The sequence below is a fragment of the Solea senegalensis genome, linkage group LG13 (assembly GCF_019176455.1).
Source record: "Solea senegalensis isolate Sse05_10M linkage group LG13, IFAPA_SoseM_1, whole genome shotgun sequence".
NCBI classification, from domain to species: Eukaryota; Metazoa; Chordata; class Actinopteri; order Pleuronectiformes; family Soleidae; genus Solea; species Solea senegalensis.
In genome coordinates this window covers 1496972-1513068 of record NC_058033.1, presented here as the reverse complement: position 1 = coordinate 1513068, position 16097 = coordinate 1496972, and the positions used below count along the sequence as shown (strand labels likewise).

At 39.5% G+C, this 16097-nt stretch overlaps 1 protein-coding gene across 1 annotated transcript; it reads left to right on the top strand.

The window, feature by feature from the left end:
* The first annotated feature begins 1527 nt into the window (after window positions 1–1527).
* On the top strand, window positions 1528–14012 carry LOC122780007 (ribonucleoside-diphosphate reductase large subunit-like). The gene is made up of 19 exons (XM_044042760.1): window positions 1528–1735; window positions 2715–2803; window positions 3286–3463; window positions 3921–4021; window positions 4101–4160; window positions 4239–4278; window positions 4369–4531; window positions 5182–5323; window positions 5433–5516; window positions 6037–6198; window positions 10731–10810; window positions 10895–11096; window positions 11295–11444; window positions 11560–11781; window positions 11874–11950; window positions 12058–12193; window positions 12786–12881; window positions 13208–13396; window positions 13479–14012. The coding sequence occupies exons 1-19, from the start codon at window positions 1717–1719 to the stop codon at window positions 13668–13670; spliced, it is 2382 nt and encodes a 793-aa protein (XP_043898695.1). The 5' UTR covers window positions 1528–1716; the 3' UTR covers window positions 13671–14012.
* Window positions 14013–16097: the final 2085 nt, after the last annotated feature.

The window sequence follows — 16097 nt, the reverse complement described above, 5'->3', positions numbered from 1 at the left end:
GCGGGATCTGGTGGTACTGTAGGTGAACATCCGACTGGGCTATAAAAATGATCCCAATTACTAAATTAATTTAAATTCACACTCACATCCTAACAGTACAGTGTATTCTTTGTTCGGAATTGAAACAAATCTATGTAACAAGTTTCGCTGTACAATTACAATTATGAAAAACTACAAATGTGTATTTCCATGGAAAATGGGTGAGTGTGAGTCTATCTTTGTCTTTCTTTATATTTATTAGAAATGAATGTTCATGCTGTTGCCTTTAGTCTGTGCAGGATCTACCTTAACATTTGATCTTCGCTCACAATTCATTTCCCCATTTCCTCAGTTTCCCGCATTGTCACTACACTCACAAAAAATCTCAAATCTGGATCCGTGCCTTCCTCACTGACAACATCTAATAATTTTCTCCTTGGGCCATAACAAACAGTACAATGCCAGAACATGTTAACAATTTAGGGATTTTTTTCAATTTTTTTTCAGTTATGCTGCTCACAAACAGACAAAAACAGTTGAACACATAACCCCCTTTTTATTAAACATGTGACAAAGACACTAACCTGCACTTTTTTCTACAAATCACTCTTAGGAGAAAAAAGCCCAAATAATGAGTTTTTTTTCTGTTAATACTTTACCAAATAAGCAGCTAAATTCACTGATAATACAGCTTTAACATCACAAGAACACTACACTGGAGTGGCTCAGTGGTTAAGACTGGTACCCTGTGTGCGAAAGACATCATGGTCGCAAGTTCGATTCCACCCCTGGCTGATTGTACTCGATTCCATTGTAAGTCGCTTTGGATAAAAGCGTCTGCTAAATGACATGTAATGTAACTTAACACGTCACTGTAGCTAAACAGAGTTATGAACCTCATTTGTTCCCAGTGGGTTAAGACATTAAGGCAGCTTTATTTCTATAGCACATTTCATACACAATTGCATACATAAAAATATACAGTAATTTAAAATTTGGAAACATTAAAATGTACAATTTCGAACAAAACCCAATTTAAACATAAATAAAACAGCATACAGACATCTATCTATAAACGAATAAACAAATGGAAATAATAAACTTAAATAATTCAGCACTTTACAAAGTTACAAAGATCTTTACAAGGTTGAAATGTATATATAATAGAACAACAGATTGTAAATAAAGCATTAAGATTCAAGTATCTTAATTAAACCAGTAACTCTCAGATAGTTAATTTCTGCCTGCCTGCCTGTGCGTCTGTCTGTCAGTCTGCCTGCCTGCCTGCTGTCAGTCTGCCTGCCTGCCTGCGTCTGTCTGTCTGTCTGTCTGTCTGTCAGTCTGCCTGCCTGCCTGCCTGTCTGTCAGTCTGCCTGTCTTTGTTTCTGCACATAATTACAAGTTTAAAACAAACTGGATCTGTTTCGAAATTGTCCCGCCAACTTTCGACCGGAAAGCAGCCGGAAGTTGTCAGAGGCTCGAGCACTGGCTCGTGAGTGGCTGAAGAGTCTGCCAGCGGCTTCTCTGATTGGCCGAGCCTCTCTTACGAAGCAGCGTTAGCGCTGTTATAAGTGGTTTTCGGGTTGGCGCCTTCACTTTTAACTGTGGTGGTCGTTCGGCGTCTCTTTACGCTGCAGCGTAATAACCGGGATACAAAGCGCCTAAAATTTGTAACAAGTGTCACCAGCCGAGAAGAAATATCTTTAACGACTGACTGAAAGAACAACTGCCGTCAACATGTTCGTGATAAAACGAGGTATGGAAGCTGCTCCTTCTGTTCATTTACTGTCGTTTTTAAAATGTGCATTTTTATTGTAATGTTCGCGGTCGAGACATGAAACAAAGAGACTGCGGTTATGAACGAACAAGAACAGACTTCACTTGTCTCCGTTGGTTGTTTTGTTTCCTTTTTTTTATCTTGATAATTTTGAATACAACGCACCTTTTTTGCGTCTCTTTTACAACTTTTTGTTTCCTGGTCAGTTTGTGTGTGTGTGTGTGTGTTTATGTGGTTATCAATAGCAGGTTATCAATTATGTATTATTGTAGTGGCGCGAAACAGCTTTCAACAGTTGTTTTTGCTCTCATGAACCGGTTATACAGGTGTTCACAGCTGATGGTCCTGCTGTGTTTAACACCGCAATTATTATTTTATTATATCATAGGGCTGAAACAATTACTCTCCTGAATGAATCGTCAGCTATTTTGATGATCAGTTTGAGTTTTTTTTTTCATTATTTAAACAGGTTTCTCTGATTTTCCAGCTTCTTAAATGTGAATATTTTCTGGTTTATTTGCTCCATATAACAAAGAAATGAACAAAACAATTAATTTAAGACACAATTTCCAGGTTTGAGAAACACAGATTAACATTTTATTGACCAAACAATTAAAATCAATGAATCGAGAGAATAAGAAGGATTAATCAATAATAGGTAGTTATTATACTGGCCAACCTTTTAATGTAGGTTTTCACATTTTTACTCCCAGAAAATGGACGGAAAGTCTGCCAAAAGTTTGACAAAGTTTTTTTAATTACCTGTTTTCTTTTGTATTCAATATATTTGTTTTCATTATTATTATTATTATTATTATTATGTAAAAACCTGGAAGTTATTACATTTTCCCAAATGTCTGGTTTTGTCCACAAACCAAAATTATTCAGGTTTTTTTATGTCATGGAGCAAAGAGTCTGTTATTCAGAAAGTGACCAGTCAAATGTTTGTTATTTTCAGATGGCCGTCAGGAGAGAGTCACTTTTGATAAAATCACCTCTCGCATTCAGAAGCTTGGCTATGGACTCAACTCCGACTTTGTGGACGCTGTAAGTTCAAAAAGTGTTTTCTGTGACATGTGCCAGTTTTATTCTGTCAAACTCAATTTGTTTTACAATTCAAACACACACAAAGTATTTCAATGACAACAAATATACATATATTTCTTTCCAGCATGTGCAATGTCAAATACAGTATATAAGCAAAATAGACACATAAAATAATAGACGTTTAATTTAAGGCCAAATTAAAAAGATAGGTCTTTCATCTGCTCTTAAAAATATCAACACTCTGTTTGAAGACCTCAGGGTTTTGAGGGTTTTGAGGGTTTAAAGGTGAAGAGCAAATCAGAAACATAAGATAGACCAAGACCATTAAGTGCTTTAAAGATAAATATAAGAGTTTAAAAACCTACTATTTGAAACTAACGAAAAGAAAAGAAGCATTATGTTTTGTGCAGGCCACAAAACATAGTTCAGGTCATTGTTGTCCTCCAGTGTGGAGCCTCAGTCTTTTATCTCTGTTCCCACAGACCCAAATCACAATGAAGGTGATCCAGGGTCTTTACAGTGGAGTGACCACTGTGGAACTGGACACTCTGGCAGCAGAAACCTCTGCCACCCTCACCACCAAACATCCTGACTATGCAATCCTCGCTGCAAGGATAGCTGTGTCTAACCTGCATAAAGAGACCAAGAAAGTATTCAGCGGTGAGTAACAACCATTAAAATATAAATATAAATATACAGTACATTAATTTAGGCTTTAAAATGATGTAACATATTAGGTCTGAACAATTAATCGAAATTGCAATACAGCCTACTGCAGAATGTGTGTCAAATTATCATTTTGGATTAATTATTGTCTTGATCTATACACATCTTATTCTACACACTGAAGACAACGTCTTTGTTTTCTCACAGATCCGCACAAATGTCACACAGTAATCACTTTGAATATGTTTTTTGAATGAAAATGAGAAAAATCATATTGCAATTCCTGTTCAGATTAGATATTAATTCAATATCGTTCCGCCCTACAACATATGCTTTTCATCTTAGCAGTAGTACAGAAAACACTGCAACGATTCATTGTCCACTATAAAAGTGATTAAATGTATACATAGTAATTATTTTGACACTTTCTTCTGTTTTTTTGCTTTTGTAGATGTGATGGATGACCTGTACGCCTACGTCAACCCATTAAATAAGCGCCATTCTCCAATGATCTCCAAGGAGACGCTGGACATTGTCCTGGAAAACAAGGCTGTATGTCACGTTTGATGATGTGTAACATAACATTTATGTTTTCAAATGAAACATTTAACATATATTATTGTCTTTGCAGCGCCTCAACTCAGCCATCATTTACGACAGAGACTTCTCTTACAACTTCTTTGGGTTTAAGGTAATTTATACAGTAAATTCATGGTCTCACTAAAAAATCCTTGTCGTTGATATCTTACTCATTATTTTGCTTTTGCAGACTCTTGAGCGATCCTATTTGTTGAAGATTAATGGCAAAGGTCAGTGTCGGCTTCATTTGTTCTGCAGACTTTAAAGTCTTTTGTCTTTTGTTTTTGTTTAATTGTTTTGGTTAAACTGTGTTCCTGCAGTTGCTGAGAGACCTCAGCACATGCTAATGAGAGTGGCTGTCGGCATCCATGGACGAGACATTGATGCAGCCATTGAGACCTATAATTTACTGTCGGAGAAGTGGTTCACCCATGCGTCACCCACACTGTTCAATGCTGGCACCAACAAGCCACAGCTGTCCAGGTAAGCATTACACCATTGCTGTAGGCCAGTGTTTTCCTTAACATTTTATACTGGCATAGAGTTGGTTACATGTAATTAGGTCTTTTGTAACGGTTTTATTCTGATTTATGGTGAGGATTATCCAATATGCCGATATATCAGGAGTGCTTGAGCCAACTGCTACTGATATATTTTTCCCTGCGTCCAACTGTAGAGGTCACTTGTTTCTTCTGCTGTTACATGAGTATAATAATTTGCATTCTCATGTCACAGCAGATGTAAATAGGCATTTCTTCAATGTGTAAAATAAGTAAGCAAATTAAATAATAGTTGTGAGGGCAAAAGTATAGAAGTCCAGGAGGAAGCGGCCTATTCTCAGCCTACCCTCATGTTCAGTTCTGTTTATACTGTTAACATCAAGCCCACATACTGTGTATATTCTGCTAACTTAATGTCTATAATGTACATTCTTGTTATTATTTGTCTATATTGTACTTTCACATATGTGAAAATGCATGTTTTTTATTTATTACCTTTATCTTTAAAGTCTTTGCTGCTGTGAAAATGTAAATTTCCCCACTGTGGGATTAATAAAGGCCTATCTTATCTTAATTACTTACAGTACATTTGTTATTACATATTGCCATTTTGTGGGTTTTGTGTTTCTCTAGTTGTTTCTTGCTCACCATGAAGGACGACAGCATCGAGGGTATTTACGACACACTGAAGCAGTGTGCCCTTATCTCCAAATCAGCTGGCGGCATTGGCTTAGCAGTGAGCTGTATCCGATCAACAGGCAGCTACATTGCTGGGGTGAGAAACAATAAATATACCAGTAGAGAGAGTAAAATCAAGCAGCTAAAACATTATAATTCACACCCTGTAAAGGTTTATATTACTTAAAGTGTTCCGTGTGTTCCAGACAAATGGCTCCTCCAATGGGCTGGTTCCTATGCTTCGAGTGTACAACAACACTGCACGTTATGTTGACCAGGGTGGAAACAAGGTAAGATGAAAGATTTGCAGTTAGCACAAATGTTTTTCTCCAGACAAAGTGCTCCAACTTTATTATTGTCCCAGAGGACATTTGATCTGCAGCAGGCAACAAGGCACATGAAAAACAGGAAGACAACAACCTTACAAAGGACACTGAACCAGAAACTGTAAAAACCTTGTAGACAATAATACACATGTCAACTCATGCCAACTCAATTATTAACCTAATAAATAAACAACGGTTGTAAACTCTTAAAATGATAAAAGAAAAGTAGATTAAGCTTTTCAAAGGCCACAGGAAACAAAGAAGCTCTGGCTCATTTTTGTCATTTTAAAACACAGAGAAGCAGATGAAAGCCTTTGTTGAATCTCACATGTTGCTCACTTACTGCAGGTGTCTTGTAGCTGGGCCTGCTGCCCCCCAAGGACATTATTTGCCCCCTGTAACTGACTTTGAGAGCCTATTTTTACTGGTGATTGAGAGCAGTGATGCAGTTTAATCACCTGACTCACTGTGTTCACCTGTACAGAGACCTGGAGCCTTCGCTGTGTACCTGGAGCCGTGGCATTTCGATGTGTTTGACTTCTTAGAGTTGAAGAAGAACACGGGTAAAGAGGAGCAGAGGGCCAGAGACCTGTTCTTCGCTCTGTGGATCCCAGACCTCTTCATGAAGCGTGTGGAAAGCAATCAGGTAAATACTGAAGGCATCCTGTACAAGGACTGAACAGTTTATCGTATTGGGGTATTCCCTTCTCTTATTCCCTTGAATTTGTCTTGTCTTTTAACAAAGAAACACAGAAGTCACAATCTCTCGTTCCCAAAGTACGAACTCAACTGGGCAAGAAAGCATTTGATTTTCAGCACCTAAAACATGGAACACATTTAAAGGTGACATCGAATGCTTGTATCACACATATATGATGTGTTATAGAGGTCTACTTACATATATTAACTTGTTTTCATGGTTCAAAACCTTCTAATCGCTGCAAACCAGCCGATCAAAATATCTCCTCACTGACGCTCTCGTCAGCCGTGCTGTTTCAGACCAAAATCACACCCCCAGAACGTGGACTGTGTTGTGATTGGCCAGCCAACGAGAGCTTTCCCACTGTCCTGTGATTGGCTAGGTACCTGGAAGTGACGTATTTAGCACGTCAGCTCTCAGATACGCAGCTCCCCCTCTGGCACGATGGATGCTCTGCTCGTCATTATCAAAACATTGTTAAATGGCTGTGTCACGACCCCGCGCCGTAATCCCTTACACATTTGACCCGGAGTCTGACCCAGAGACAGAAGATACTGTCGCAAGTGAAACGCCTCCACAACAAAGACTGCTGCAGGACACCTCGGAATGGTAATATGTTTTCTCTGTGTATATTCCCAATACTGTATGTGGTTAATTGTAGGGAGACACTGGTTGAGGCTTGATAACCCGCCCCTCCCCCCGCCATTTTTTCTCAGTATAAGCTTCAGCAGTACCTGTACATGTCTTTTTGTTTTCTATTTAGATTTTATCACTTACTGTTTGGTGAAACGCTAATTTTAACATTTTGTGTAGATATATGATGGGACTGTTATGACAGTAGTTTTGTTCCCCTGTACGTAATATGAGTAACTGATGAATAGAACTCTTGAATCTATGAAATGTGTTACTGTACTTTTCATACACAATACTGTATCTCTGGAAGGTGCACTTGTGGGAACTGCATGACGATGCCCACAGAAGGGGAGAGCGTCTTATTTTGCCCATAAGCAATAACTAAATTAGTGTTGTAAAAAAATGGATTAGTAAATGTTAGTTTAGATTTTTTTTTTTTTTAAAGCAATGTAGTACAAATTTGACTATTTTCAATCCTGTAATTAGGCCAGTGAACTATAATGTAGCTCCATTTTCTCTAATCCTGTCTGTAACTATGATTTCTATCCACTTTTCAGTTGCTACCGGCATTTAGCATACCTCAGCTTTGTCAGCTGGTGCTGGGGATATTTGGGACGACGTGTACGAGTTGTCATCCCGTCGTGTGTTGTGTGCCGGATACGCCAGGAGTTTCCTGATCTGGCTGGACAATATGTTGGCTTCCGCCCACCCCTTGACTGAAGCGGGTCACGTGTGAGGCAATGACTTCCTCCTTTAAGGGCCTGTCATACTGGGCTGACAGGGTCTCTGGGATGGCGATCTTCCTCATGTCCTCTGCGAAAGACTCTGGGTCTTCCATCACCTCCTCGAACACCAGCCTCATCAATTCAGCCACATAGTCTTTAAAATGTAACAGAGAACCATGACATTACATTCAGACAGTAATTTATTTACTGTGTCATTACATTTTCAGCTATTTCAATTTAAATGTGTTATTTGTTGTGTTAGGTGTTAATTTAAGTTATTAAGAAAGAAAAAAATAAGCCAAAAAAAGTTTTTGTCAGTTTTTCTATAACGTTTTATTCAATGTAAATAAAAAAATTTAGTGACTTACTGTACGTGGGGTCTGTTTTGACCGGCTTTGCGGTGGGTTCTCCCTTCTTGGCCTTCGGATATGACACTCTGCTTGGAGGCAACAACAGCTTGGCCTAAAGCTGTTGTTGCGATGTAGCTGAGCTAACATAACAATAATACAAACAGTGTTTAGTAATTGTCTATTGGTTGAAAGTGTCATATGATTTGGACGACAAAACATTAATAGTACTACCTTTTCCAGCTGGATGAAGGATGCACCAGTGAAATATGTAGCAATAGATAACTGTACATTGCCAACTGGGGTGTTATTAATCATGGGCTGACTTTGCCACTTCCTGGAGTAGTTGCATCTTGGACACGTTTGATGAAATGCAACATACGTGCCCTTCTGTTGCTGCTGCACTTCGCATTTTCTCTTGCACACTGGACATGTGTCAAAAAGCTCCCTCAGGCAGGACTCAAACAATGTATACAGCACTTTCAGTCCTACAAATGTAACAAGACAAAAAGCATTTAGCCTCATTTCTTTGATCTGAAGTGACAAGCCTAGTGAACTTGAAGTCAGTACTTACGACATTGTTGAATCGTGTGTTGTTAGGGATCCGCCAGGACTAAAGGTTGAGTCATTTGGGTCTGTGACTCTGGTGAGGTGAATCCCTCTTCCTCCTCTGACTCAACACATGCTCTGTTTTGTGGTTCAAACCCTGGCCCCTTTATAGGTGTGGATGAAAACATGTACTCAGGCAGTGTGGTTTGTGTGCCAGCAGTCTCGTGTGACAACACTGGTGTCTGGGTCCCTATGGAGCAGATAGATAAGACAATGTGTGAACATTTCATGCTCTTTACTAATTTGGTTCTTTTGAAATTTCAATTCTACTTACTTTGGCTGTGCACGTGTGTTTTCAAGGTCCCAACTGACAGTTGAGTGGCACATGTTCTCACACTTGGAGCTTCTGTTTGTGTGCCCGTGTGGATAAAACGATCCTGGTATGGAAAATAGTAAAGGTTAAAACAATAATACAGATCATGCTAAAAAGACTGGCTTTCTACTTCATTACCTTTCCTGAATCTGCCCCAATTCGACTATAACTTGTTCCCTACATAAACACACATTTCCTACACCACCTTTAATGAGCTCATCGCCTGAATAACGTTGTGTTTACAAGCGAGAGAGACACATGCACGCAATTGGAACGAGCGAACACGGTCCCAAACCTCTACAGCGATTAGCCTGCTTAGCTCTGTGCTCCCCGGATAGTCACCCATAATACAGCCGCGTTTACCGGCATAGGAGAGACACATACACGCAATTGAAACACGAGCGAACGCGTGTAGCTTAGCATGTAGCCGGCTATCGCTAATGCTAAACGGCAGAACGAGCACACAAAGACAGTATTACTGTTTGAAATACTTACTTGTGCTGCAGGTAATCCAGCATGTATTGTATGCACTGCTCCTTCTTTGAGGCGAAGTGTGGTGCTGTGCCCTGCTTTGTGTTGCGCGAAGTTTGTGTAACAATCCTCTGAAGTGGTTGGCACATACATGGAGAATTTTGGGAAATGTAGCAGGGGCATTCCCATCAAAAATGACCAATATCCACTGAGCTTTTGTTTGCTCGTTGGTGGGGAGCTTGTGGAGCGTCTTTCCTTGTTTACTACAACCCAGAACAGAGCAAACTGATCTTTTTTTCGAAGACATGTTCTCAACCGATATGCTCAGCAGCTACAACGAGAGTAGTTCTTCTTCTTCTGCGGTTGAATTTGGTGAGAGGAGTGGTGAGGATTTCTGATGACATCATCAGCTTCGGGAAGTGCAGATCCGCTTGGCAGAGCCCAGAAAAACAATACAACACTATTTTCTCAGCAGTGGCTGAACTGTTGGTTCTGAAACTTTAGGGTTTCATAAACGAGGTAATGACGCAGATACACACACAAACGCAGCGTTAATTGGAGCTTTCGGTCTATGTGGCCTTTAAAGCTCTGTGTGCGAGTGTTTTATGTTTGTTGTTATTTATGTAATTATGCTACTGCATTCTTGGCCCGGTCTCCCATGCAAAAGAGATCTTTTGATCTCAATTGGACTAACCTGGTTAAATAAAGGTTAAATAAATTTTAAATAACAGAATTAGCAAATGGTAATACCTGCACTTAACGGAATACTTTATTGAGTTGTTCTTAATACAATCCAGGATATATGCTGTGCGGCAAATCTGACCCACCGTTACTGGTATTTTACGATTAATGGTTAATCGGTTACAAATATTAATATTTTAAATAGGGCTGCAACAATTAATAATTGAGTACTAAATGAATTGTCAAGTATTGTGTGAAATTATTAAAATTTGATCATTTTGGTTTGTGGACAAAAAGACATTTGAGAACATCATCATTTCGAGGTTTGGTAAACACTGATCAACGTTTTAAAACATTTTATTAACATTTAATTACTCAGTTAATCGATAAAATAGATAAATGTTTGATGAAAATAATTGTTAGTTGCCGTCCTAATTTTAAATTCTGCTCCTTTATCATGAAATCTTGTGGAACACATGAAACGTTAACTTTTTCACAAAACATTCTTTAACGTTTTCACAAAATCATTCATGTGATAACAATTGTCATGTTTTTAGATTTATTAAGCGGTGAATAATTGACTGAACCTTGACATCAAATCACATTCTGTCAAATCATTCAACCCTGTTTTTTTTTATCCTACGCACACACGTTGGTTACAGTAAAATGAAACACTTCATTTATTAATGTCTTTTATAGGACTGGTCTCTGATGTGTCCCGGTGAGTGTCCTGGGTTAGAAGATTGCTGGGGAAAGGAATTTGAAGAACTATACACAAAGTAAGAGAAATCGGCACGCGCAAACATTGCTCTCAACAAATAAGACTTTTCCTCAGCGTTAACTTGTCTCCTCACTGTCCTCAGATATGAAAAGGAGGGACGGGCCAAGCGTGTGGTGAAGGCTCAGCAGGTGTGGTACGCCATCATCGAGTCACAGACGGAGACGGGGACGCCGTACATGCTGTACAAGGACGCGTGCAATGGGAAGAGCAACCAGCAGAATCTGGGCACCATCAAATCCAGCAATCTGTGCACAGAGATAGTCGAGTACACCAGCGAGGATGAGGTGAGGCTTCATGCTCAGCTTGGTTCTCTAAACTTAAAGGGATAGTTCAGTGTTTTTGAAGTAGAAGCAGAAGCTTGAAGAGAGCCAGTCAAAACATTCACCAGACGTCACTATATTTACAATCAGGCAGAACACTACATTTTCACAGTAAATGTTTTGCTGTTGTTTAAAGCACATCGATCTATTTTGTTGTTTCAGGTTGCGGTGTGTAACCTGGCATCCATCGCACTCAACATGTACGTCACTCCAGAAAAGACCTTTGACTTTAAAAAGCTTGCTGCCGTCACCAAAGTCATCGTCAAAAACCTGAACAAGATTATTGAAATCAACTACTATCCAGTGCCTGAGGTATTTTCCTTTGTCCAGTGTTACATTTTTACTAACCACACAGCACAGTCGTGTGTGTTTGATTGTTGGACTAATAAAGGATTCTATTTATCTTATCTTCTGTCTTGCTGCACAGGCGGAAAGGTCAAACAAACGTCACAGGCCAATTGGAATCGGTGTGCAGGGTCTGGCTGATGCCTTCATCCTCATGCGATATCCATTTGAAAGCCCAGAGGCCCAGTTGCTGAACATTCAGATCTTTGAGACCATCTACTACTCTGCACTGGAGGCCAGCTGTGAGCTGGCAGAGAAGCTCGGCCCTTACCAAACCTACGCCGGTTCTCCTGTCAGCAAGGGAGTGAGTAGATTTCACAGGGTCTTAAATCCTTTGTGGGGTCGAGGTTGAGCAGGTGGGGCTCATGTCCTAAAGTTTTTTTATTTGTTTTTCAGATCCTTCAGTTTGATATGTGGGGTAAAACACCAACAGATTTGTTGGACTGGAGCGCACTGAAGGAGAAAATTGCAAAGTAAGTTTTCATGAGTGTGTTCTTTGTTGTTGATATTTCTCATCTCATGTGTAAAGATTGTAGCCCGTCCCTGACTTGAGCCCTGTCTTACCACCGTGTGTTCTCAGACATGGCGTGAGGAACAGTCTGCTCATGGCCCCGATGCCAACAGCCTCCACTGCCCAGATCCTCGGGAACAACGAGTCGATTGAGGCGTACACCAGCAACATCTACACCCGCAGGGTGCTCTCAGGAGAGTTTCAGGTGAGCACTAAAGTCATTTTAAACCTTAATCCTTCTCTTACCATCCTGTCATCGCTGACAGGATTTGGCATACGTTCTTCTCATTACCGTAACTCCGAGACTGTTTGTGATATCTAGAAAATTCAGAAACTGAGATGATGGATGCCAGAAAGCAGAGAAATAGAGCTTTGCGCCCATATACCTGTCATTACAGTAGCCACCAGCGCTCAGTACGGTAGGAATATGTAGGAAACGGTTGAATAACTGCCAGATAACGAAAGTGAAAAGTTATCTTGGAAAAAGGTGCAGGAGCACTTATTGAACATTTTTGGACAATTCTACAGCCATAAAATCAAACTAAATCATCATCTGAGTCATCATCTGCATGAAACTGTCTTGACGTTTTATACATGACACAAACATAAAAACTAGTGACTGCTGAATCATTAGAATCAGTTCATTAAAAAGATTGGTACTTCCTGCTCGACCGGAACAGTCACTGAGCTAACGGATATTCATTTATATTTATAAGTCCCACACTTCAGCTTTTAAAGTCACGTGTCTTCCTTGTAAAAAGGAACATGTGTTAAGTGTTCATTTCTGCCTCTTACAGATTGTAAATCCTCACCTGCTGAAGGACCTCACAGAGAGAGGACTGTGGAGTGATGAAATGAAGAACCAGCTGATCGCTCAGAACGGCTCCATCCAGGTAAAGAGTCAGAAGTTAATCAAGTATAACATTCAACCACTAAAACTACATTTTCTGTTCAGGAATGCAAACAAATAACTATAATTTCATTAATCAAGAAATAATAATGTGCTGTAATATTTTTTATTTATTTTTCTCCATTTTTGTAAAACAGTAAATTTAAAAATTCATATTCAATTGGTTAAAGAGCTTCTACATACTGCCGTATTAACCATTACAGAAACATTGAATACCTTTGTTCATTTAGCTGCTGCTGTGTATCATTTGGATGGTGGTCTAATACATTTGTTAAGCACTGTGTATTCAAATGTCTGACTTGTCCACAGGATATTGCAGAGATTCCTGACGATCTGAAGCAGCTGTATAAAACTGTGTGGGAAATCTCCCAGAAGACTGTGCTGAAGATGGCTGCCGATCGCGGCGCCTACATTGACCAGAGCCAGTCACTCAACATCCACATTGCTGAGCCAAACTATGGCAAACTAACCAGCATGCACTTTTATGGTTGGAAGTTGGTAAGTCAGCGCCGACACGCTACCATCTAGTGTAGGTCCAAGAAACCGCATGTTTATTAAGCTTGTGCTCTTTCCTCGGCAGGGCCTGAAAACTGGCATGTATTACCTGCGGACGAAACCCGCCGCCAAGCCCATTCAGTTCACACTGAACAAGGAGAAACTAAAGGAGGCCCAGTCTGGCAAGAGTGTGGAGGAGGAGACCAAAGAGCAAAACACTGCTGCCATGGTTTGTTCCTTAGCAAACAAAGACGAGTGCCTGATGTGTGGCTCGTAACGCTTCCAAGTGCACTTTCTATAAATACCTGTCTGAACCACAGCTCTTTCACATCAAGCATGGGATTTTTTTTATTTGTATATGATGTCATCACAATGGTTTTCTTACATATCCGCTACCTTCTGTGCAGTCTTTATTTAAATTTTTCTGAATTTTCCTCATGATGTGTCTCGACAAGGGTGCAAAGAATTAAGGGGTGTGTCACCCTTGTTGTTTTTATAAATTCATTGTTGTAATAAGTGGGTCACACATTCATAATCATCAAGGTGGTTTGTCTTTTTTATAAGGTGTATGGAAAATGTAATTCTTTTGTATAAATGAAGTCTATGGATGTCACGATTATAGATCTTCTTGGTATGATTATTTATCACCATTATTATGCAGCAACAGTATGAATGTGTAAAATCACATGAACACTGCTTATAGGTCTTAAAGTTTAATTTGTTAATTAAACCATTAAACTGATAATTTTAACCTTTAATTACGTCATTATACTTTTCAGCTTACTGTATTCACTATCGGTTGGTTTTGCCACTTATTTATTACATAGATTTATTCGTCAGTGTTCCACATAGACATTTCTACGTGGCCCTGAAGTGCAAATCATACCACAACTCGGAAGAAGACACTTCTGCAAATCACAAAACACAACAAGGAAAAGTGGCAGGGCCGGCGCCACAGAGCTTTAATTGCTGGTGCTTCATATTTTACTGAGGGAGCTTTGAGATACAGCTGCATCGTTAGCACGTCTCCTTTACACACGCGAAAATGAAGTTTTATATTAGTGTTCAAGTTATCTTACTAATCACTCAATATAAAAGATCATAATCAGAGCACAGACAGTCGTCATGAACGGTTCCAAACACCACAGATGCCTCAAGGCCTCAAAACACAGGAAGCAGATGTGGCGGTTGTTGTGGTTGAGGGCAAGCACTTGTTCAGGACCATAAACATTGAAATTCAACATCTATGGTTTATGTGAAAAACCTTTCAATAAAATCCAATAATTCAATTCAATTTTATTTGTATAGCGCCAAATCATAACATACATTATCTCAAGGCACTGTACATAGACAACATCAAAGAGAGCAGAGACCCCCAACAGTTCACACAATGAGCAAGCACTAGACATCAGTGGAGAGAAAAAACTCCCTCTTAACTGAAGAAGAAATCTCTGACAGAACCAGGCTCAGAGATGTGCGGTCATCTGCCTTGACCGGTTGGAGTGAAAGGAAAAATGGGGGACAGTGGAGAGGTGGGGGACAGAAAATGGGGGGAGAGGAAGGACAAGAGGGAGATGAGGGAGAGACAGAAGAGAGAGAGGGAGACCAGCAGCAGATACACAACAACTGTATCAGGTTACAAGTTTATACAGTTACTGATATCGACTTTTTAATTTACAAAATAATAATAATGGTGACGATGAGCGTAGCCTCGGAAACTGGATCTTGATCCTGCAACCTGCATGATGAGAATACAGAGAGAGAGAGAGAGAGGGAAGGAAGGAAGGACACAAACTAGGGAGAGAAAGAGACAAGGTTAATGACATATAAAAAGTCATAATCAATACAATTCAATACATTTTATATACTTGGTAACAGAATTGGGGGCATTTTCATGCAAAATAAAGGATATGTAAACATGTGATTAAGTAGAAAAAATCGTGGCGGTGGTGCCTCTTGATAAATCTAATTGGAATCATCCACTTCCGGTTTGCCACTCGGACTTTCCACGCGCGCACGCGGAGCCAGGAGGAGCAGCGGTGACAGACATGTGGTAACTGCTGTTTAAAAATGATTCTCACATTTCTTAGATGTTCTGTTGACGCTCTGTTCACATCTGCTGTTAACATCCGACCTCAGGTGTTCAGATTACGCCTGCTGCTAATGTGACGTCACTGCTCCGCATGCAAACGCACCTTTCATTGCATTTCTCTTCACATACAAATTATGTTGCTTTATGTTTGGAACACAAAGACAAACAATCCAGGGATTATTAATGTTATTATTTTCTCCATTAATCAAGTATTTGTTTGCTCCTGAAAATTAATTAATCGATTATTAAAGTATTTGACAATTCATTTAATAATCGTTTAATAATGCAGTAATCGTTGCATCCCTACTTGTTTTATGTATGTTTTTGTTTTTTTTAAATAATCAGAGACACCATGATACGAGTTATCACAATATTTGCGAAATCATATATTGCGATACACTGACACAACAACGCTCGTGAAAGTGAGCACTTGGCACCATCTAGTGGACTGAACTGTTCATTTATTTAGTCATTTTTTAATGCTAATCCACATTTTTGGCTTTCTTTGCTCCATAGAACAAAGAAATCGTTCAAACTCAATCATTTTTTTGCTTTCTGGACCAAACAACACATTTGACAACATCATCGTTTCCACGTTTGAAATGTATTTCA

Coding starts and splice junctions, on each gene's coding strand:
- LOC122780007 (XM_044042760.1), top strand. Junction 4,022..4,100: donor TTGTCCTGGAAAACAAGGCT/GTATGTCACGTT, acceptor TTGTCTTTGCAG/CGCCTCAACTCAGCCATCAT. Junction 12,882..13,207: donor CTCAGAACGGCTCCATCCAG/GTAAAGAGTCAG, acceptor ACTTGTCCACAG/GATATTGCAGAGATTCCTGA.